The 24,155-nt window shown below is 40.2% G+C and overlaps 1 protein-coding gene across 5 annotated transcripts; it reads right to left on the bottom strand.

The window, feature by feature from the left end:
• Positions 1–213: 213 nt before the first annotated feature.
• pax6b (paired box 6b) lies at positions 214–15,393 on the bottom strand (the record flags this gene model as incomplete). 5 transcript variants are annotated; one of them, XM_080450901.1, is made up of 13 exons in its annotated part: positions 214–299; positions 1,027–1,165; positions 1,551–1,663; positions 2,461–2,608; positions 2,717–2,799; positions 3,127–3,285; positions 7,302–7,467; positions 8,035–8,250; positions 8,341–8,382; positions 8,674–8,804; positions 11,137–11,166; positions 11,999–12,052; positions 15,381–15,393. In XM_080450901.1, the coding sequence occupies 13 exons, from the start codon at positions 15,391–15,393 to the stop codon at positions 214–216; spliced, it is 1,380 nt and encodes a 459-aa protein (XP_080307027.1). The 5 variants fall into 5 exon arrangements, with proteins under 5 accessions (XP_080307027.1, XP_080307031.1, XP_080307028.1 ...); XM_080450905.1 differs by having other exon boundaries at positions 8,029–8,250; positions 11,137–11,160; XM_080450902.1 differs by having other exon boundaries at positions 11,137–11,160.
• Positions 15,394–24,155: the final 8,762 nt, after the last annotated feature.

The following is a 24,155-nucleotide window of genomic DNA, read 5'->3' as shown; positions in this document are numbered from 1 at the left end:
TCCGTCGTTGTTCTCTCTCCCAAGTCCTCATGTGAATGTGCCTATAGAGCTACACAGCACACAGTCCCATCGCAAAAACAAAGCCCAGATGTCCCCAAGGCTCTGCCAGAGTCTCTCTCCTGTCCCCTTCTCTGCTCTGCTGTGTATGTGTGAGGAACACTGTCGGAGGGCGGTCATGGAGTGGGCAGTTACAGGGTGAAGTAGCTCTTCTCTCTACTGTAGTCTTGACCAGTACTGAGACATGTCAGGCTCGCCCCCTGGGACTTGGACAGGGACAGACACTCCAGGAGATATGAGTCCTGCACAGATAGGAAAGAAAGACATCAGTAAAACAATCCAATGAGTTGACGTGAAGTACATGCTAAATCAGATAAGTGCACATGCTGTGCAAATTTACCGTGACAGCTTTTGCTAGTTAGCCTTACAGCATAATATAGCATTGTAAGTTAAAAGGGTTGCAAATAAGCAGAGGAGCATTCAAGCCCTAATGAGTCACAATGGTCTCCATATGGATACACAGAAATATGCCAGCTAGCTCAATAAATTGAGGCTTCGGCAATGGCATTTAAACGGATAGAGGACAAGAGCAAATGAATCAAATTAATTAGCAATTTAGCACAGAGGAAATGCAGCTATGCATGATTAACTCTTCATGAGTATAACCAGTATATATGGCCCTCAGTAACAGCATTCTAATGGGATGGAACTAAACTATGGGCTGGAGGAGTTGGATTGACATGATGGCATTGAGCAGAAATGAAATTAGCTTCATTCATTCAATTGGAGAGAGAAAATGGAATGGAATGTGATATCGACCCTCAGATATTTAACCGTTTTTTCAAATAGAGGGAAGGTAAAAATAGAGTTGTTATGAAAGATTATGAAGTGAGGAATGTGAGCATGGCTATGTAGTACCCCCTAATTACGTGAAAGGTGGCAGATATATATTAACCCTTAAATCAGAGTGTGTTATTTTGTTTTCATTAATTTCCAACCAGGTTGCTTCACAATGAACTTTCTGCCTACCTGTTGAGGTGGTACCAGAAGTTGTCATTGATTGGCTGTTCATATGTGCCTGCATATGAGGGGGCGTGTATGTGTCGTAGCTCCGCCCATTCACAGGCGGACTGGTAGGCAGCATGCAGGAATAAGAGGTCTGGCTGGGCTATGGACGAGGAGAGAACGTTACATTAGCTTTGATGACCAAACTTTTCAGCTTAAGTCAATACAACAGTATCAACACTGTTATAAGCATATTCAGTAGTTGTCTATCAATTTGTTAGTCAATATAGCCTACATAATGAAGTGATAGCCTAAGATTTCATTTGAAGATTAGTCTTAACAATCCTGTGTAGACTAGTCTATATGCTCCTTGTAGCCTACTTTGAAAAAATGAAAAATCTTAAGGATACTTGTCGTTATAGGCAATAGGATTTACTTTATCTCATTTCGTGACTGACACCACTCCTAACATTTGAAAAGGAAATATCCATACAAAGTCACTTTCCTAAAGGTAATAATGAAGAAAATAATATATGGTCATTACTTACTTGCATAGGTATGTTGTTGCCCATAGTGAAGCTGGGCATAGGGGGCAGCGCACTGTAGGTATTTGTGAGTGCAGTGTCAGGTCTACCCAGCATTGACCCCGAAGTGAAAGACACTAAGGAAGAGGAGATAGAAACATTAACCGTTAAAATCTGCTGAACTCATGCATTCCACCGGGGTAGGAGACCGTTTGATTAGCGTTAATTGGTGCATGTGCAAAGTGACGCCTCTTTGACAGATTGATAGGTCTGGACAGAAATGTGGCTCGGGTGATTGACATATCGAAGGAATTTTAGCTCTGCTGATGTGCCTTGGTAGCTGATTCGCTAATTAAGCAAATAAATGAAAATCAAATGCTCAATCAACCGTTTGTATAAGACATCAATAATGCTGCATCTTTATGTAACACGCATGTTGCCAACAAGCAGTGGTGGAATATGCATTCAGATAGTTTTTTAAGAAAACAAAAAAGTAGAAATATAGAGCCTTAGTAAAAGTACAGCAGTCAGCTCAAAATCAAACAGTAGGCTACCAAAAGTACTCATTGTGCAGAATGGCCCATCTCATGGTTTACAAGTAGCCTAAATGCCTAATGCACAATGTTTTAATGTTTAGCTAATGGTTACAGCTGATAAAGGTGGGGTTGATGTGTGTGCTACTGAGCTGAAACTATAATACACGATAATCAGTTAATGTATGTTTCATATTATGATATATGTCTACAAAGTGACTAAGCTGCCTTGGGTGGAGTTTTTTTTTTGCCTCAAGTTAACTCAAAATGTACTTTCCACCACTGCCAACAAGGTCTCTCTGCTTTTCTCTTATGCATGAAATGTTCTGAATGAGGTTTGGCCTACATATTCTATTCCAGAGTGGTGGGCTGTGGAATGGGGCCTACATAGTCATACATACCCGGCGTGATGGGCTGTGGAGTATGGTAGACGCTGGTGCTGAAGCTGCTGCTGATGGGGATTTGACTGGAGGAGTTGTTGGCCTGACGACGTTGGTTTCGCAGTTTTTCCTCCCGCCTCCATTTGGCTCTTCTGTTCGAGAACCATACCTGCACAAATGCTTAGATTAGTTTCCAGAGCCTTTTATTTACACGTATATAGGCCGGTCTTGTTGAAGCGGGAGCATTCGTTGTAAGTTTGCAATAAATCGCACTCACTTGTATTCTTGCTTCAGGCAGATCTATTTTGGCTGCTAGTCTCTCCCGTGCGAAAACATCAGGATAATGAGTTCTTTCAAATTCTGTAAAATACAAAATTATTTATTAAATCACTAATACAATATGATTCGGATAGTTTATATGACATAGGCCTGTGTTTAACTATGTATAAGCCTTTTTTTTTCTTTCTTTTTTTTTCACTCTTCATACCAGTAACCTGTAAGCTGAGTGTGTATATCTGTCTGTCTCTTATATGTCATCATGATTTGTGTGCATGGGGATCTCATCTTAAACAAGCAAACAATCAATATAGATAGCTATATTAGCCTTCCTGAGGCTATCAAAAAGTAGCATGAGGGGTTATAAAAATGGCTCTAAAAACGCATATCATTTTCATAGTCCATCCCCACCTTTCTCCAGCGCTTCAATCTGCTCCTGAGTGAAGGACGTGCGGTTTCTCTGTAGTTTTCTTTTCAACTGAAGTCGCATCTGCGTCTCATCTGAATCCTCCCCATTGGAGCTGATGGAGTTTGTGTTTTCTCCTGCACCGTCTTGTGGTTGACAGCCATCTGCAAAAAAATACAAAAGAACCATTCAATTAAAATATCGGAAACATTTAATTAGGATAATTAATTGATTGATTAATTAATTGTCTTCGTGTTCAATTAACCTACCGCAAATTGAATGCACCTTGGTGGTGCAACATTAATTACTGAGATATAAAGAACCTACCATGGTTGGTTTAATTAAAACAAAAACAAATGTTTTCAAGACCTAAACAATTCCATGCATGAGATATTTAGATACAATATATTTTTTTATTACAACTCGTTTATATGATGTTTTTGCATATTGTATATTTGTCTGTCACTAAATGTTTTGATGAATTGAATACACAGGACCCCAATGGGAACAAGCCACTAGTGCTTTCTTGGTTATCCTATTTAGCATCCCTTTGTATAGAACTGTACTTTTCTGTGCTTTTTTTGCAAACTGCTAAATAAAGTATTCAATCAATCAATCAAAAAGGGGTTTTGCAGTTGGACTGTTTATAAAATATTGTGGGAAAAACAGCTTCGCTAAACTTATCACTCCCCAACAATAGCGTATGTTCTCAAAGGGTTAAGAGAAATGTGACAAGATGTGGCTAAAAGAGCCCCTTTTCAGGGCCTATGAAATGTATTAAAAGCCCAAACGCTCTAAAGCAGAGCAATGGCCTCAATGGCCGGTCCCATATGGGCGTTGGTAGAGCCATTGAGTTGACCACCAACTTCTGAATAGAAGAAGACGCTTTTCACAATGATACAATACCGTGGAGGAGTATAAGGGAAACCATTAAACTATGGACACGGCGAGGGACGACCAGCGTTGCCAGATTGTGTGAGAGAAACAAGCAACCGGAAAAGAAGTGACTATGCGGGCCACGTGAGCACTTTAAACATATAGGCCTACATCATATATATCACGTGACACGACTCGTTGTGAGCTTGTAAATCTGCTATTTTCAAAAGAAAAAAATCTTGAAGAAAATTTGAAAATGTTTGAATATTTTTTTAAACATTTTAACAACACAAATCTTGTATGGGGGTCCGTCCCTGGTTTAAAATGTTTTCAGATGGTGGTACGCAGACAAATACATATTAATTTGGGGGTCCTTGACTTGGTTTAAACAACATTACGAAACAAGCCCAAATAAGCAACTAGGCTACACTTAGAAACAAACAAGCCCAAGCGACTTTAAAGAAAAACAAGCCCACGGTTGCTTATAATAAGCGGACATGGCAACCCTGGGGACGACCAGCGAACCCTCCGTGGGCATAATATATAGGAGGGGGGGGGCAGTGCACTATTGGAGGACAGATGACAAAAGGATTCTCTCTCTCTTGCTATAGTGCTCTGGCATTGTGCACACGAGGATCCCAGTGTGTTAACCCTTATCCACTAGCATCATTAATCACGTCCCCCGGCCAGCTACACGCCAGTCAGGATCCCTGTCTTCAATTGGAAACAAATGAGTGAGGAGAGAGCATGTATGCAACCCTGATGCAACCCCCTGAACAACCAGAATAAGGCCAATCTATTCACGGTGGGCCTGAAGGCCCTTCAGTTCTGCCGGGCGAGGCTTATCGACTAATGTCTGTCTTGTTGTTGTTGGACATCATTATCACGGCGAGAAGTTAATGTGAAATTAAGCAGGGGGTAACGTTGATAGTCAAAAGAATGGTTTATGCAATATTTGACTGGTGCTTTGGGCTTGGTTGAAATGAAGTTTTTTTGTTGTTGTTTTTTTTGTATGGAAACGTAATAAAAAATAATAATAATAATTCTCTTGCGGTTTTCAAGTGCTAAGAAACATTATATGATAAAAAAATAACTTGATCAAATATTTTATAATTCCCCATGTCCTTTAGTAATGTGTAGCCTACGCTATGCCACTTCTCAGCTAAGCTAACCAATAATAATACCAATGCAATTTGATGAGAATACTATCCTGCTAGTGGATTGTCAATCATATAGGCTTAAAATTCAATGTAAAAATTCGGTTATTGCATTTAGGAAAATAAAATAAATGTTAGGCTATAGCCTATATAAATTATCTTGCTGCTAAGTAAATATATAAAAAAAAATATATATATATTTTTTTTTAAAACAATGGCCTGTGTCCACGCTGCCCACGCCATTTCTTTTTTTCCACTATACGGATAGGCCTATAATCCATAAAAAGGAGAGAATGTGCAGCCTATTATCCGTCTGCAGACCCACTGACGCTAGGTTGGGATTTGTTTTCTTTATAAAAGCGCTGGGAAATAAACTCATTCTTTAGTATCACGATGTCTCGGTCAGTGAGGCGGAAAAGCAGCAAAAGAGATACCGAACCAATTGCGGCACCTTTCAGCTGCAGAGACCGGATCAAAACACTCTTGAGAAACCGCTTAAACTGAAAGAGAAAGTGAGAGACTAAATCCTATAGACGGGATTTAGTGCCATATAGCCAACGAATGCTATGAGAGAAAGAGATCTAAGACTAAATCGGTGGAGTTTTATTCTTTCCTTTCTCGATAGAGTTGTCTTCTTATGGGGCCCTGTCATTCTCCATGTAGCTATTATATATGGTTACTTAGTTGTTGGCGGATGGAAAACATATTTTCCCTCCCTTGAGAATAGTGGACTCGACTAAATGCTCATTTAATTAAAAAGGCTCTAATTCAATTCAAAACAAAACAGGCAAATAGTTAGCATCATAATAATAATAATAATAATAATAATAATAATAATAATAATAATAATGACAGTATAGCTAGTTGTAACATGTTATGTTGTATCCTAACTATAATAATAATAATAATAATAATACCAACAACAATAATAATAATATAATTAATTATAATAATAATAAGATAATAAATACATTATTTATTATGATTATTGTTGTATTCAATTACAAAATTATGTGTAGTAATGTTAATAATTTAAATGGTCACCTAAGTGATTACAAAATTAAGTACATATTTTATTAACATAATAATAATATTAATGATCCTTTCCGCTTTGCTGCTTGCTAATAACAGCTCCACGTGTCATCAAACAAATGCAAATCCATTATTGTCATGTGAATTCCAGGCAGCACTTTTCCCCCATCCTGATGAATATAAAATAGGTCTAATGCTTCCTCCTACAACGCTTGTTTAATGAAAGGCTATCAGTGGCACAGCGAAGCCTACAGGTGGAGTTCTTAAACCAACTCATCTTATATTTGGCCAGTACACAGTCAAATCCTCAGTGTCAATGTATCCATCATTAACTCCGAGAGTGTAGCCAAATTGACCTTAAGCGCCCATTTGGTTGCCAGAGTAAGGTGTTTCAGTGTATAACACTTCCATAGCAGCTCCACCGGCTCCACACTCCTGCATGTTGTCATAATGAGAGACAAAGCTTTCTCTAATGAGCAATTACACATACTGTTCCCATAGCCAATCGTGGCGTGTGAAGGAAAACTTTCCTTTGTACTAATAATCCCGCACACCGTTCAGCACCATTCCCCCCACCAGGAGAGCAAGGACCATGCGGGCTGTTGGATGGACACCTCTGCTGAAAGGACAAGCCGTTGTCACGCACATCCTTGTCTGGGACAGTGGAAGTATTCAGAATGCCTGGCTGCATGGCCTATGGCGTCCTCTAATCGACTATAGTCTTAATTGGGGATTTTGTCCAGGGCATTAGAGCATGCCAATACAGCACATTCATGTAAAAAATGCAGTGCACCCAGAACCTTCAACACCCCACCAGCAAATATGGTTAAGTGAAATTAATCCAGCCATATACATCTGCTTTGCCACCAGGATAAATACCACACTGTGATTTTATGTTTATGTAATTATGTTTTTTTTGTCAGAGATAATAATATCTACATCATTAGGCCTACTATTATTAAGTCTGAGAAAAAAATAAAAAGTGGTTGCAAAAATAGTGCCTATATGTCCTTCAGAATATAGAATCCCAGAATCTGCATTGGTTTGTGTACATTGCTCCAGCTGTACATGCATCGCATGTATCTCTATCGTTACCATGTGATAATGAGGCTCACCTTGGTTGGGCTGCCCTGGCACCGATGTTCCGGGGTACCAGCCGGGGCGGGTCCCCCAAGTTCCTGTCTGACCGTTGAGCATTCTCAGCTTGTCATACATGCCATCTGCGCCCATCTGTTGCTTTTCACTAGCCAGGTTGCGGAGGACTCTGTTTATCGATGACACCTGAATGACAAGTGAAATGATAAGACTCAGTGTCGGAATTAGATTCATTCATAATGCGTATGTGGTATGTGTGTGTATAGGTATGCAACCTTTCACTGACACAGGCATGTGATGTGTGATGTGTTATGTATGCACGCAGGTGCATTTGAGCATGCACACAGACACAAATGCACCATCAGAAATGAGTGAGGAATTGAGAGGAGTTGCTGAGAAACACACAAGCTTCCAGACTCCCGAGGCTATGTTATAACTTGTGTTAAGATGGTCACATATGCCACAGTGCATGTGCATGTACACAGTAAAATCCTCAGTCTTTATTTATCCATTTGGAACTCTGAGAGAGTATACGGGTCCATTTGGTTCCATTTATACTCTATCGGAGTTAGATTAACACTCAGTACTTTACTGTGTACTAGGCCCTATACACTTTCCAATGCAGTGGATGTAATAAGACTGAATGGATGGTTGCCCATCATCTTTTTTTTCCCTCCACCGCATGAGAAAAGTCATTTCATGTGTTAAATCAAATCATGCACGCAACTTACAGACAGTACAACTTACACTTACACTGGGTATATTGTCGTTGGTGCAGACCCCCTCCGACAGCAGTCTGTCACGGATCTCCCACGCGAAGATAGACGGGCACTCCCGCTTGTACTGAGCGATTTTCCCGACCACCTCTGGAGTGGCGACCCTGGGCTTGCTGCCGCCTATTGCCCTCGGTCTTATTGAGCCAGTTTCATAGTATCTGCCGAGAATTTTGCTCACGCAGCCATTGGACACCTGGATAGAAAAACAAAAGACACAATTCACATACATTATTTAGGACTATTTGCGAAAAATTTAAGATAGCCCAAACAAGTATAAGCTTACGTTTTCATTGTCCAGCACTTGGACTTTTGCATCATCATGGGTCTATAAACACAGAAAATATGCCTTGAATGGTATATTAGGCCAAGCGTTGTGTAAGATCGATAATACTATTTAACCTTTTGTACAAAATGTCAGAAATGTGGAATTGTCTGCTAAAGAAAGATGTTGGCTTATTGCAAAGACGATCAGCAAAAAGGCCTACATTATATTATTATGGAACATAAGTTTATTAATGAAACAATAACACAATTGAGTCTAAGTTTAGATCATCTTTCAAGTTAAGCTTATTGATTAGAAAGTATCTGCGGAAAAATAAAACTGTCTTTGTCTCACCTGCAGAATCCTGGAGATATCACACGGCCGTGCGCCACTGTGAGCTAGTTCCACAATCTTCTGCCTGGTGGAGTCCGGTAGTGGTCTACCGTTAACAAACACTCCTCCAAGCTGGTTCACACCACTATGGCCTGGATCAAGACAAAACAACACATTACAGAGTCTACAAACCACACCAGCAAATTATTTCTCTTTTAACGGTGAATAAAATGGTAAGCTTTCTACATAAACGAGTTCAAGACGGAACACCAGAGGAATTAATTGTGTAGGTTAAAATGTCGATTGCTATACAAAAATCAACGTCACGGTATCCTGCACGTAAAATGCCTTAAATTATGATAATAAATAGTAACCTAATTATTTAACGTTGTTAGTCTCGTTCGGAGCGCCCCAACCTCAAGACAATAATTGCACAGTAATAACACATGCAGAACATCGACTATAGTATATAGCGTCAACAGTTGGACCAAAACATATATAACTAATGAAATCAACAATTCAAATCGCACAAAACTTTGTCTACTTCAGTCGCGAGAAAATTCTTCCAACTTCAACAAAACCACAAGCTTCAGCATTAAAACACACCGTTAGCCCTTCACACATAACCAGGACAGACACCACATACGCATAAACTATCCTAAATAGGAATCACGCGTCATCAAGACAGGTGCACATAAAAAAATATATAGGCTCCTCAAAACCCGATGCTTTATAGCGGGATATCGTCTAAAAATATAACCTTTTTAGAAGTGCCGGTAAATCGTAAAGTCGCCTCTGTTCTATGATCTCAGCCTGCAAAGTACAATTAAAGCTCTCTCCAAAAGGGAGAGCTGACTCCCCGCAGTGCCTGCTCCGTGTCTCCGCTGCCTTCCCCTGCGCTGCCGCCCGGCGCATTGACTCCGGCAGCAGAGGCTCCTTAGCAATAAATAAGCTCCAAATATAGAAGAGGGGGAAGAAAATATGATGAGCCTAGCCTGACATTTGTCTTTAAAATAAAGCTAGCTGCACGTCAAGTTTGAGCTTAATTTCTGGAAATGGGCGGAAGTCGCCTCGGATCATGCATGGAAGGCTAATTGAAAAGATCAGTTGGAGCACTTGTGGCAGGCATGTCACTTTATATGACACCGCTCTGCTTTGGAAAATCGCATCGTCACGACAAATAGTAGCATGATAAAAACGAGCCTTTCTGTCTGCATTTGGATATCAACTCAGACATAAATTGGACGCTATACTCGTTTACCCTTCGAGGGAGACTTCGTTTTAAGGTGGCCAGGGGCTACGCGCGGTCACACAAACGAGGGCGCGCCCGGATTCTCAACATATTAAACCTGACATGCCGTTTTTTCCCCCTCTCGTTTGTATTTGACAACAATGCTCACAGCCACTACAGTCCTGTTGTGTGCATGCAATCGGTAGGCTGTCTGCGCGTATGGGAATATGTTTTAGACTTGCTTTACAGGGGTTATATAGGCCTACTTAATTCTGTATAAATAAACAGTTAGGCCTGTAGTTGTTTTGAGTGAAACATAAATCTGTTAAACAGAATTACGCATCTCTTTGGCCACTATGTGTAATAATCCTCCAGCGTGGATCTGATTAATAGAAAATCCATTATCATCCCCTTTCGGTCTTTGGTAATTCCAGGATTAAGTGGAATTAATAGACTTCTTACACTGAAATTGGCCTAGCCGCATTAAGTAGTCATGCTTTGTGGGTTTTTCCATGGCTGCTCCGTCACCTCTGATTTATAACTATCATATAAATCCACTGGATCGATAAAGCCGTCAGATAAGGACATCACATAAATATTAAAGTCTCCTAAGGTTAAGTCCTAATCATGGCACAATTCCCCAAAGTGCCCAGAGTCGATCTCGCCCGCTGGCGCTGATTATGCGCCTTGTATTCTATTGCGAGTCGACTAATAGGAAAACATATGGTGTCAATTTGGACGCTCCCCACCATATACACCCAGGAGTTATTAGCACAAAAGCCGCCGAGGCCGTCGCGACCTTTAGACAACCCAAAGGGCCGGGCCCAGTGATATCTCCTCGACAATTCGCATGCAGACATCACACGCCGAGCCAGGAGAGCATCCCATTAACATCAATCCGGCAGCAAAGCAGGAGCAGAGGGTGTTGTTCGCAGCTTTGATAAGGCCTCATCATCATCATCTCAATAAAAGACAACTGCATGGGCAAACATTCGCTGTGATTGCGTAATCAAAGCATATAGTGCTCTGGCCTGGTGAAAGGACGCACACAATTAAGTCCGCCTGCGGTCCAAAATATTGTTGCTTTTAGGATTTGTCCGGCGAATAAAATCTCCATATATATATGTACATCAAAAACAGTCATACTTGTCATATGGTTTTAAACAGTATATAAATACACTATTCGCACAGGTTTACAGCACAGACACGTCATCAAGGTGAGGAGAATTATAGGAGGAAATCATTCCACACACCTTCATCACAGATGTCATACACCTCTTGTCCAGCAGCAAGAGAGAAAATGTTTCATGTTTAACTTTTTTGCTTTAATAGGCCAACAAGACATTACAAAACTCAGGGGCTACTTTAATTAAACATATGAGGACCATTGAAAAAGCAACCACTTCAACTATATGTTTTCTCCCTTAAGGCACCCACGACAATGTGGTTCTTATTCAGTCATCATAGTGTAAGGGCTACTGTTTACTATGAGCTTTTTCCTTTTAGTTCCTGCTATGTCTGCCCACGAAGAATATGGGCTAATCTACATAAGACATTATTGCTATTCCTCATGTTTCATGCAAGGCCCTTCTCTATGCAGCTAATCTTGTATGCAGCCTGGCAGTCAGCTCTAACGCTAATGCATACGGCTGTGCAATTATTTAATACCAACTCAAGCAGAAACAAAAATCTCCCTTTCAACCCAGCCCCCTCTATTCTCTCTCTCTCTCTCTCTCTCTCTCTCTCTCTCTCTCTCTCTCTCTCTCTCTCTCTCTCTCTCTCTCTCTCTCTCTCTCTCTCTCTCTCTCTCTCTCTCTCTCTCTCTCTCAAACAAGACACATGATTAACTTGTTCAATAATAACTAGCCTACATATCATTACCAAGAATAAATTAACAGCAATGAAACGGCCATCAAACAACTGAGGAAATTTGATATCATCGCCTTCTCAGAGTGATGTAAATACACAAAGTTTTTCAGGAGAAAAAATATATATATCAGTAGCTTACAGATTATTGTGCTATACATAAATGTCAGTGGGTGTTGGTTTCATGCAATTAATAGAATTTGCGGTTGTTATCAAACATCTAAAAGAAAAATATGTAAAACAACTTACTGTTCTGCATCATTGAGGCAACGCCAGACTCCCACGCGGCTTGGTTGTGGTATTCTAATCACAAGGAAATAACAAAGTGGTTAGCATCAAATAATAAACCTAATAGCTACAACAGTATAACGTTGTTGTTGCTGTTGTTTTTGTTTTGTTCTGTTGTTTTATTATTATTATTTGCAACATTGACAAATAATTCTCATCTCCTTTAATTTCATTTCCAATATAAATTTTGCGGATAGTCTTATATTGCTTCTCTTTTTCTTTTTCTTTTTTTTTATCAATTTCACACAAGAGTTAAATTCTATAGTGTGTATGCATTTTAATATATTAAACTTGCCTGGAAACAGAGTTGACTGTCCACTTAAAACAATTTAGTCAATCATCTGCCGTTTTCACTACTTAATGTCTCCCTAGGACAAAGCAAAACAATATATTAGTACAGCCACAGCTATACTGACGTCTGCGCCCTACATTTAGAATGGTATTAAATGTTGCTGTCAAATTAGTAAATTAAAATGGACACGGGAGACCTATTTTTATCTTGGTTATAGGGCTGCTTCCGGAAACAAAAACAAAACCTAAGGCCTATAATTGCTTTATCGCCATTTCCTAAGTTTCTTTTATTTCCCCCACGGGCTCATAAAAAGCATTCAACAGCGACAGACCATTTAATATTTCTAGCAGTTCGTCTCAGCAAGAGGTTTATGAATTCTTTTTTTTTTTTTTTTTTTTTACTATACCCATGACCCTCCTCTTGTGGATCCTATCGTCTACAGCAGTGGTTCTCAAAGTGGATTCTATACTCTCTGGGTTCTTTTAGGGGGCTCTAAATGGACCCTTACGTGTAACTCTGACAGTATACAAATGTATACTGTCAAATGTATACTGTCAGAGTTAAAGGAGTAGTTCACCACAAAAAATTACTTGTTTTCTATCAATTGCACACCCCATGAAGCCTTGAATTCATGGAGATGTTTTAGTTTTTGTAGCATTCCTAAGCCAAATTTGATGACCGGCGGAAAGTTGCTAATTGTCTCCGGTAAGAGACTCAAAGAAAACTCCATTGAGTCTCCTATTGAACGATGACCCAGTCATCAAATTATTAGCTCAGGAATGCGACAAAAACAAAACAAATCTCCATGAATTCAAGGCTTCGTGGGGTAGTGTAATTGATAGAAAATAAGTACTTTTTGGGGGGTGAACTACTCCTTTAAGGGGAGACCTTGAAATGTTTAAAAGTTTGAGAACCATTGGTCTCTCTAACAAGTGTACAGTGACACACGCTTGTCTACCTCGCCTCACTGCTCTGCAAAGGGTCCCAAGCGGGGAGGGGGTAGGAGCTGGTGTACAAAGCCTGCTGGACTCCAACAATACACCCCTTTCTGCCTCCATACCCCAAAACCCGGGGCGAATACTCGGCCTCCGCGACTAGCAACACAGCTTCCCACTAAACGAACCAACAAGTTCAGAATACAAAGAGCCACCCACCCCCTCCGGGAACATACACACACCTCAGTGTCACCACAGACTGACCGTGACCTCAGTGCTACTGCTATAGTGCGTGAATGTGGGGTTTTTGTTTGCAGTGTTTTTTTCCAGAAATGAAAAAGTAATTTCTCGTTATAAATATTTGGTAGGTTATATTGTGTTGCTGGTGCTGGGGTTGTTAGGCGGTTTTAAAGACACAACAGCTCAGTAGGGCGCTCAATTGGAAAAGACAAACGCAATAAAGAAGCTATTGAATGGGACAGGCTAAAAAGGGGGCCAGGGAAAAGGAACCGTCTGAAGTTTCATTTTCTCCCTCTACCAAAGTAGTACTTGTTGTGTGCGCCGGGTAGTGGTGGCTATACTGGGGAGTCTGCATGTAGACAGAGACATTTTGCTATATCACATTGCATTTGGAGGCCTTTATTACCTACTTATAAAAGCGGTATACGGCGTTCAGTCATTAATCAAAATCAGATTCCTTCACACTGGCCCACCACCAATGGTAATTGCCCACGTTAGGTTATTTTGCATAAACTAGTCCTACCACAACTAATTAGTATTTTTTTCTTCATCATTAATTCATTTATTTATTTATTTATTTTTAGCTATGCCAAACACAACACAATTCCACACCAACAATTGACATCCGTTATGTTAGCACATCTTGTTAGAAAGGGGAGTCGGTGGTTTGCAGCTTTTAGCCTGGTATAGGGCCCTGAAGTTAATCATTTATTTAAAGTCAAAAGCTCAAACGTTGCTGTTGTTAGATCTAATCTGCATTTCTTTCCCTTTAGTAATCCGACAAAACAATGCCTTAATTCAACATGCTTATTCTGATCGTATACGTTCATAACATTCAAATGCAGAATTGGTTTCCTTATAGGGTATATATTGTATTGCTTTTATACATTTTCGACTTTTATTAATAGCCAACAATTAAGTATTTAAAAATAACACAACAAAAAATATATATATTTACATTATAATTTGTATTATAACATTTTAATTTAATATGTTTTTACATCATTATCAGTGCGTGCTATATTGACACTTCTAAAAGTTGCACAAAATAAGACTATTATATTTCTGACAAAATAAGCGACTTGAAATGCAGAAATAAACTATATGCACATTACGTATGTAATAACACTGGAATGTATATGAATCACGGAGTCCAATGTCATGTTGCTTTTCTCGCTATATCTTAGTCTATGTTCTTACATTATCGCTAAAACCGCAAATGTTGTTTGATTCGCTTATATAATGGCCGAATGAAATAGCCTAGATTAAAATCAGGAAACACATAAGTTGCGTTTTCTTTGACACACATAACGGGGAAAGCTAGAAGGGCCTCCCCGAGTGGGTCTTGGAGCTTTTTTTGAGAAGGCGCTTGGGTGACTCGCCTGCATGAATCAAACTGACACCTTTCCTCAACGGGTCAGTGCGCCCCATTCTCCACGATGATCACTGTCCTGGCCTAACGTGACTTTTTACTCTTTGCTGTCATAAATAAGCGGTAAGCTATCCGTAGGCCTAAACACAACAACAAAATCGAGCACATAAAATAGACAGGGAAGTTAAAGGCTGTTCGCACTTTGACGTCCCAGAATATAGCCTGCAAACTCCAACAATTATACACCCACACCACAACCTCTACACAACTGTGCTTGAACCGACCCGATAGTCAATGTCTCACTGTATAATAAATATAATAATAATAATAATAATAATAATAATGATGATAATTGATGAAATTACGAAATGCTAAGTAGGCTATGCCTATATATATAGCGTAAATGGGATTTTATTTTATTTTTCACTATGTCCTACATTTTGAACTTTGTGTTTTTAGCAGTAGCTATCCTACAAAAAAAAAACGTTAGTTAAAGGATCTCACCTTTTTGGGGCATCTTGCGTCGCTGTCAAAGTCCTTGGCAAATATAGCCTATAGTTTTCCACCCCACGGAAAGACCCAAAAATGTGTGTCGGTCTCTTGCAAAACTTTCGTCGAGGAAAAATAGTTTCCAGTGGCGTTGAGCGGAGACGGAGGGGATATCCCTGCGAAGGAGACAGAGATTGACAGTGAACTCAGATGTCAGGACCACGGAGTTAGCGACAATGTGCGCTCGCGTGTGAGTGAGCGAGCGAGCGAATGAGAGAGAGGGAGAAAGAAAGAGAGGGAGGGAGGGAGGGAGAGAGAGAGTGAGTGGTAGAAGGAGGAGGAGGGTGGGGGTAAGAGAATGAACACACCAACACACCTATGCTGATGGGTGATGGAACAAGTGTATTAATGTATGTGTTCCTGCCTGGTCTGTTCTGTGGCTCGCCTCGCCTCGCCTCCCTCCACCGCTCTTCACTGGCCCATTAGCGCGACCCGACCTCTGTCATCATCCCCCATAGAAACACACAGCCAGAGAGAGAGAGAGAGAGAGAGAGAGAGAGAGGAGAGAGGGAGGGAGGGAGAGAGAGAGAGAGAGAGAGAGAGAGAGAGAGAGAGAGAGAGAGAGAGAGAGAGAGAGAGAGAGAGAGAGAGAGAGAGAGAGAGAGAGAGAGAGTCTTCCCAGCCCACTAATCAGCCCACGCATGCAAATACCCTTTGCTCAGTTGCTGAATATTGTCCTATGCAAAGCAAGTGAAATGCCCATTGGATGGAAAAGCTCCATTCTTCCAGGCTGAATTGGGTCCGCGCTGGGAATCTCAGGCATGCTCCAACCTGAGGGGAGAGACCACGAAGCTATATAAAATGCACTAGAAACCGTCCCAAATTATATTTTTATATACCAATTAGACTATATTGTTTGATCAAGGTGTCGGTGGACAGTCTTGTATGTTATGTGAATTTGTAGTGCTGCAGCATATACTTTATTGCGTTGTCGATGTGAAACTTTTATTGGTTTTTTTTTGTTTTCTTTTTGAGAAAAAAATATCAGATGACAACTTTCATTCTTGTGGGCCTATGTGTGACTCAGAGACTGACTGGTGACAGTGGAGAGGAGAATAAGTCCTTGTTGGCTATAGACCAGTGGTTCCCAAACCTTTTAACTCAAGACCCAAAAGAGAAATTAGATGATTGCCTGGGACCCAAACTGAAAATAGCAGATCTACAAGCTCACAACTCGTTGCAACTTCTTAAACATTTGTTTTCTAATTTAGGGAATTTCTTTGATTATTTTTATTTTATTCATGAAATCCTTTATGAAAAATGTAAGTTTCTGATTGTTTGTGGAAATCTTTCGAAAATATTTTAAAATAATAATAATTAATGACACAATTTAGGAAACAAAAAATAAAGGGACTTGCGACCCACGGAAATGGATCTGCGACCCACAAATGGGTCCCGACCCACTGTTTGTGAACCAGTGCTATAGACTATCTATTACCGCCTTTATCCGAGTGTATCAAGTGCACTTGAAAGTCGCATGGCTCAAACTCACTAAACAGCAATCCAAACTTTTACCACGTGCCTTTGTTGACTCTTTTCGGCATCACCTTCGCTGAATAGGCTTAGGCTACCCCTCCTGTCAACAAACAGCGAGCACCGGCGTGCGTTTAGACAAGCTCTGGTGCATTTTATGGACACACAACGTCACTCCTATGACCTGACAGCAAATAGCACGTGTAAATAGGCTAAAGTAAAGCAAATGACTGTGTAGCCATGACCACACGCTCCCAAACTTGAGCTAGTTGAATGGCTGGCCATTAATGCACACCTCAACGCACCCGAAAGCAACCCCTCTGTGTCCGTGTTTGACCATACACACCATACACTGGCTCGCACCAGTCTTGGTGCTGTGGATCCCCGCCGCTTATTCCAAAGAAATAGAACCGGCGCAAAGGAATACTAGCTGTATGGTTGTGGAGCCAAACCAAAGCAGAAAAGATGTGCGTGAAAGGCCATCAGAGAAAGGGAGATACATGGGAAGGGGGGAAGGGAGAAGGGATTTATTATTTATTTATTTATTTTCGGGAGGGGGCATGAAATGAAGTCATGGAGGCCTACACTTGACTTCCTTTGACATGTGAAAAAGTAGGAGAAGTCAGGGCTCATCAATAAAGCACTTCGGAGGTGAAAGAGGGCTCCCTAACAACCATCGCATTCCTGACTATGGGTTCAATGAGTAGACAAACGACGCTGCCAGAGAGGGGGGGGGACTGGAGGCCTGAATGGGGCCCTCAGTGGGCGCGCCAGATAATGAGCCGAGAGGACCAGCTCAAACTGTCACCCAGGGTCCCGTGGTGAGGAACAACACTCTGGCCAATACTTTCCATCAAACAACCCGTAAACTAAACGAGCACATTCATCTGTTTCTCCTTCTACGTTGCTTCTACTCATTTAGACTGGTGGCTTTGACTAGATACCCACATAATAATCGTTGCAGTTTTATAAACTACACTGTTGTTGTATGCGGCCCATGATGATCATTTAAAACAAAATTAGTTTTTATATAGAGGCCACCTGAGTTTAGGCTTATAGCCTACTACACGACAGGCGTGCTCTAATTACCTCTAACGTGGAACATGTTGGCACTTTAACAAACCCAACGATGTATAGACATAGGCTATCCTTAATGTCAGATGATTTTCAGCTTTTGTTTGCATGGAAAGCTTCACGTGAGCTGTTTGTTTGAGACCATTGCTTACATAAATAAGCAGAGGTTCAAAACATAACATACACGTAGGCTGACGTAGCCTATAATAGGCCTACTGTGTAGAGCAATTTCTTACCAAGTAAATGTTAAAGAAAACATGATTAGTAAACTCACCGTGGCACATAAAGTTCTAAATACACGCCCCCTCCCATGCATCAACTACACTACCCAGAACTTTGTAGTGCAAATGTATTTTGCCATTAGCTTAGCTTGCTACAATGTGCAGCTGACAAACAAATCTCACCACACTGACCTGCTCCACTGAAAGACAGATTCCCCGATGAGTCAAGGAGTTTTCTTTGGAAACAATACTTCCCATTAGATTATTGATTTCTTTAGTTAAGCTGCAAATCCTCTCCAACCAGAGCTAATTCGTCGTCTCCATTCTCAAGAGATATATATTTTTCCTTCAGTTTCTCTTGCATGCCACGTAGACCTGCTATATTCAGCCATCCTCTGTATCAATTAAGACACTTGATGAAAAACACTGACAGTTTATTTCTTTGCTTGTAAATCAAAGCCCACGTACAGTTCAGATAAGTGTCTGCAAACGGATAGGCTGATGCAGAAAAGCAATTAGCCCAATTCGGATTAGCAGCAACTAATGTCCCAGGCCCTGAAAAGAAACCGTAATCTTGTCGCTATTTTCCCCTGAGGCAATGTGGTCTTTGTACCCCTCTAAAAACTTTTAAACCAGAAAGAAAGGGGGAAAAATCATAAGGGGAGGGAGTTGTGGGGAGTGCGCGATGACGTCATTTTTAGACTGAGAAAGGGAGGTCTATTAGAAAACATAAACAAAGAGTTGGGGTCCATGGATCTATGGTGAAAAGACGACCCAGTCAACCAATGAGAGAGGAAGTGGAACGAACTTCATATGGGTGCACTATAAAAGCCCGAGTGTTCATTTAACTCTGAGAATACAACTATAACCAAATGGACCCGAGAAAGGGACCATTTGGTTATCTTAGGAGTTATATTAGGAGTTATATCACTTAAATTAGGAGTTTCAAATGGATAAAACAGGATACGAGCCATCCATGTCTTGGATGGCTAAGTTAGCTAAGTGGAAACTGTTTCTTTAGCAAAACACTAGATCATATGTTGAATAAATGCTGCATTGCAGTTAAGGCTTATGATTTCCCGGACATCACTTCACCTGCAGTTGATGTTGCGGATTCAAATGATGATGACCTATATAAAGGTTTCAATAGGCCTATAGTCTAGAGATAGATAGAAAGATAGAAAGATAGATAGATAGAAAGATAGAAAGATAGAAAGATAGAAAGATAGAAAGATAGATTATATATATATATATAGATTTGTTTCAGGTGAGCAGGTCTACTTAAGACTGTCTAAGGTGATTCTGTTAATAGATTAATATTAAGTCATAATTTAGGTATTACTTATCTGATTAAGGTAACCCTATTGTTTGTATTGTAATTTTTAATGTCATATTATTAATATTGTTGATATTATTCAAATTATTGTTGCTGTTTGTCAGAGTTGCTTATCAAAAAGGCCTATGTATTCTGTGTCATTCGATTTTGAATGGCCACTGTTACTGATGAGGGCCTATGATGTCACTAGCCTACTTTATTAGAGAAGGCTATCCTTTTTATTTCTATTAAAAGTGTAACAACAAAAACACATCACATGCATCTTTGCGCATTTCAGAATGTGCATGCTAGCTTGAAACAGATTAGTGTGTATACTACATTTCCACGTTCTTTATAGTGTATTATTCCATTTCCAACACAAATCCGTTATACTTGTGAGGTCATGCAAGTCTACATGTCACTCTAAAATACACACTTGCAGATTAATTAAATGCACTGTTAAATACAATTTATGTGTAGTCTACATTACAACAAAAAAAATAATAATACTGTATTGTCAATTGTGTTGACAACCGTCATTGGCTGACAGCGTGCCTTTTTTAAATCAGTAAAAATGTGAGCCACGTGCTGATGAAAGTAGCTGTATACAGTAAATAAGAGCATGTTCTTCTTGTTAACTGTTTGTTTAGATTGGTCATTCATTTGTCAGGGCATGGTCCTTGATTGCCATGCAGGCAATGTGTAGCCTACATCCCACCTGCCTTTGCCATGCAGCGTCCTGGCAAAGGCTGGGTCAATAGTTCCAGATAATCGTGTCACAGTGGAAAACACTGGACCCAAACACCTGCATCTGGACCTTGCGCAAGAAAAGAAGTCCAACTACTCTTACAGAATAATCCTGAGGGCTTGAGTCTGAGACAGGTCCTTTTTTTGTTTGTTTTTTAAACACACTTTTTTTTTACCAGTTAAACTCGGGATTTACAACCCACTGAAAATTCTTCTTTTGAGGTCCTAATCTCCATCATGCAAGTTCTGCTTTTAAGTGATTTTGATCTTTCAGTGGGAACCACAGAGAGTTGGGCTGTTATGGATAATTGATTCATAACTTCCTGAGAACTTTTATCTGCACTATTATCGTGTTATAACAGGCTATGTTATACTTAACTGCTTTCGTGGGAAAAGGTATAGCCTATAAGTCGCAACCTTAGTTATTCCACCTGTTAAGTCGACATGGCTATTTCCACAATCTATATGTTTTTGGTTTTAGGGCATATACGCCAATAAATCAGCTAGTCCGACAGTAGAATTGGGTAGATCCTGCATGTTCAATCTACTGTCCACACGTTTAGATCAGTGCGCGTAAAGCTCATAATAGCCACTCTTTAAGAAGCATCATGCGAGTAATAGGCAACCTCAGTGAGGATCGCTAATTACACGCTACGTGAGTCTTTGATAGATGACAACATAAAGAAGTCACTTTCTTACCAGCATGTTCGACGACATGGATATTTAGATACCTCTCTTAGCTACGATAGCGTGGATCCAACTAATTGATATTTTAACCTAAATTTGCTAAAACATTTGGCCTGCCCATTTCCCCACATTAAAATAATGTATATAATATTTTACATTTATGTTAAATTAATGTTTAATATATATATATATATATATATATCAGTGGTTCTCAAACTTTTTCATGTCAAGGACCCCCAAAATGATATGTATTTGGCCACGGACCCCCATCTCAAAATATTTTGTTCCAGGGACCCCCCAGAAGCAAACCCCCCCCATTACAAATATTCGTTTTTGAAAAATATATATTCAAAGATTTGCACAAATGTTCACGATTTTTCAAAAACAGCATCATGACATTTGATCTACAAGCTCATAGTGCAGGCACTTGGTGCCGCGCTAGTATATCTGCTATTTTTGAATAGCCAAATAAATCTAAAATGACAGAGATGCTTTCCCGGTCTTCTATAGGCTTATAGGCTACCCTTTGAAAGTAAAAAAGCAAACAAATTCGGAGTGGTCTCCCCGTCAAAATAATGCGACATTCGCGAAGGCAATGCATTATAGGCCTATTTGAAACATATTTTGAAATAAACGATCAAACTCACCAGATTCAGAGCAGCAGACCTGACCGCTATCCTCGGTGTAAATATTTGGTTTGTTCCTTCACCCTTTACATATAGATGATATCTTAGGTATATATCAAAACGACAGAAACTTATAGGTCCCGCTTATACCATCCGTTGAGGAGTTGAAATGTCAATGAGAGAGTGAACAAGCTGCATCGCTGACCAACTTTCCCAGTCGCATCAGCCTCAGGTTGGCAGTGATTGGCCAGACTAGAGCCTAGGTTCCACGTCACCTTCAGCAGGACACAGCAGTGAATGGAGGGTCCATGTGCTGCTGCACACCGGCCCATACTGTCCAGCATCATAATAACATGCATACAGGCAATAACAACTTATTTGTATTGGCTTCTTGAAAATGTACGTGTAATAATAGGCTAATAATAATAATAATAGCCTAGTAGTAATAATAATAACCTAGTAATAATAGTAATAACAATAATTATTAATAATACATCAATTATATATTATACATAAATTATTATCATTATTATATTATTAATTTATTAAAAGTTTTGTTTGTAAATGTACTGAACACTGTCTCATTAATAACAGTTCCCAGCGATGTAAAGTAGCCTATATCCTAAATAAATATGGATATATAGCCTGCATAAATATTTCGTTTGTGAATGTTGTACTAAAAACAATTAAGCGTGTCGGTATTGCTGCTAAACTGAGGCATCTGAAGGCTGTAGATGTTTTCGTATACAAGCAACAACATATTGGGCCTTTAACTTATCAATAGGCCTATATCAATTTACGACGGGGAATGTATTTTAATTGAGCAGTAAAATGAATGTATTTGATATGATGATAATATAATATACGCCAAAGATGCATTTAGTAACGGCCGAAGAAGGGATTGGCTTGGCTTGAGAATTGCCACATGCAAATTAACGACATATTCCCAATAATATCCTAATCATAACCAATGACATTCCAAAATCACCTGAAAGAAGCTCAAAAGTCTCCTGAGGTCAAACTGAGAAGCAGCATGGGGCATCACAGGACACAAGCTGTTGAATCACTATGACCTTAATGGACACACGAGCAAAAGGAAAACGCAGTATTGTATTATATTGTATTGTATGTATTTATTTAATAACAAGAGCGTGCTCATTGTGCAAACAGGTGTAAACAGAATGAGTATGGAACCACAACCCTTATCAATGAAAATATCACTCTCACGAAAAACAGGCTGTTAAGGTATTGGTGACCTTATTTAACCCTCTGAATATCCATTCTGTTCGGAACATGTTAGATTGGATTATATGCCCCAAACGTTTTATTGGATTATATGCCTCAAACGTGTTATTTATGTAGTCTCCGAATATTTTTTTTCACCTGTAGGAAAAAATAAAAGTCCTACAGTAGACTATTTATTTCTGTAGCCCTATAAAGTTCTCGTCTGTAACTCATAATGGGCCTTCGGTTTCCCTTTTACCAAGGCAGGCTAAAAGCCTCAGATCCCATTTCACAACCTTTTGATGTTTGTGTCAATTTGAACAAGACGGTGAGTAAATGGACAACCGCGCCGCCGCTGGTCTCCCAGGAAGGGAGCGGGACGGCGCAGGTACGGGCCAGTCAGAACTGGCTGTGTTTGGACCATTATTTGGAGTAACAACCATTAAGGGGCCTTGATACTGTGCAACGCAGCAGGGTTCTCGACATCCGCGCTGGAAACGGCACGGCTCGGGTCCCCGCTTATCAGGCTGTCAATAAAACGAGATGCTAGACCAGGTGCTCCCTTTCCCCTTCCCACACAGACACGCTCTTCACAACCCGATCAGGCGGAAAGGCAAATCTGTCCAGCCGGTTTTCCCTCTACCGTCACCACGCACCCACACCCACACACACACACACACACACACACACACACACACACACACACACACGCACGCACACGCACACGCACACGCACACGCGCGCGCACACACACACACACACACACACACACACACACACACACACACACACACACACACACACACACACACACGCGCACACACACACACACACACACACACACACACACACACACACACACACACACACACACACACACACACACACACACAATTTGTATTTGTATGTATGTGTGTGGTAAGTTTTTACTCTTGAAACAATCAATATGTTAAATGTACATGTGTACACTCTGAGCTAAAATTGATACATTTATAGCCAATAGACACGATACAACATTTTAAGATATATGAGACATTATCCTATAGCCTATAAGTGACATTTGCAATTGTTAAGTTACACAAGCATGGCATGGATATGAATAGCTAATAGGCCAAGATTAGAATATGCTGTAAATAGGGAACTTATTATAAAGCATGTTCCAAAACTGGACCCCATGAAGCTTTCAAGGGAATGTCCATCCCTTGCTCACTCAGACTGATCAAATTTAAAACAAATTCTGTAATGATCGACCTCCCCTCTCTAGCCATGCAGAACATTAGGCTGCTATGCTCTGCGTCATGAGCTGATTGTTTACTGCCGCTGTAGCACACTGGGACCCGGCCACGGACCACGTTTACTGGAC

Source organism: Gymnoscopelus braueri (genome assembly GCF_963280865.1).
Source record: "Gymnoscopelus braueri genome assembly, chromosome: 1".
Lineage (NCBI taxonomy): Eukaryota > Metazoa > Chordata > Actinopteri > Myctophiformes > Myctophidae > Gymnoscopelus > Gymnoscopelus braueri.
Note: the sequence above shows the minus strand (reverse complement) of the source record. Positions and strands in the feature narration are given on the sequence as shown.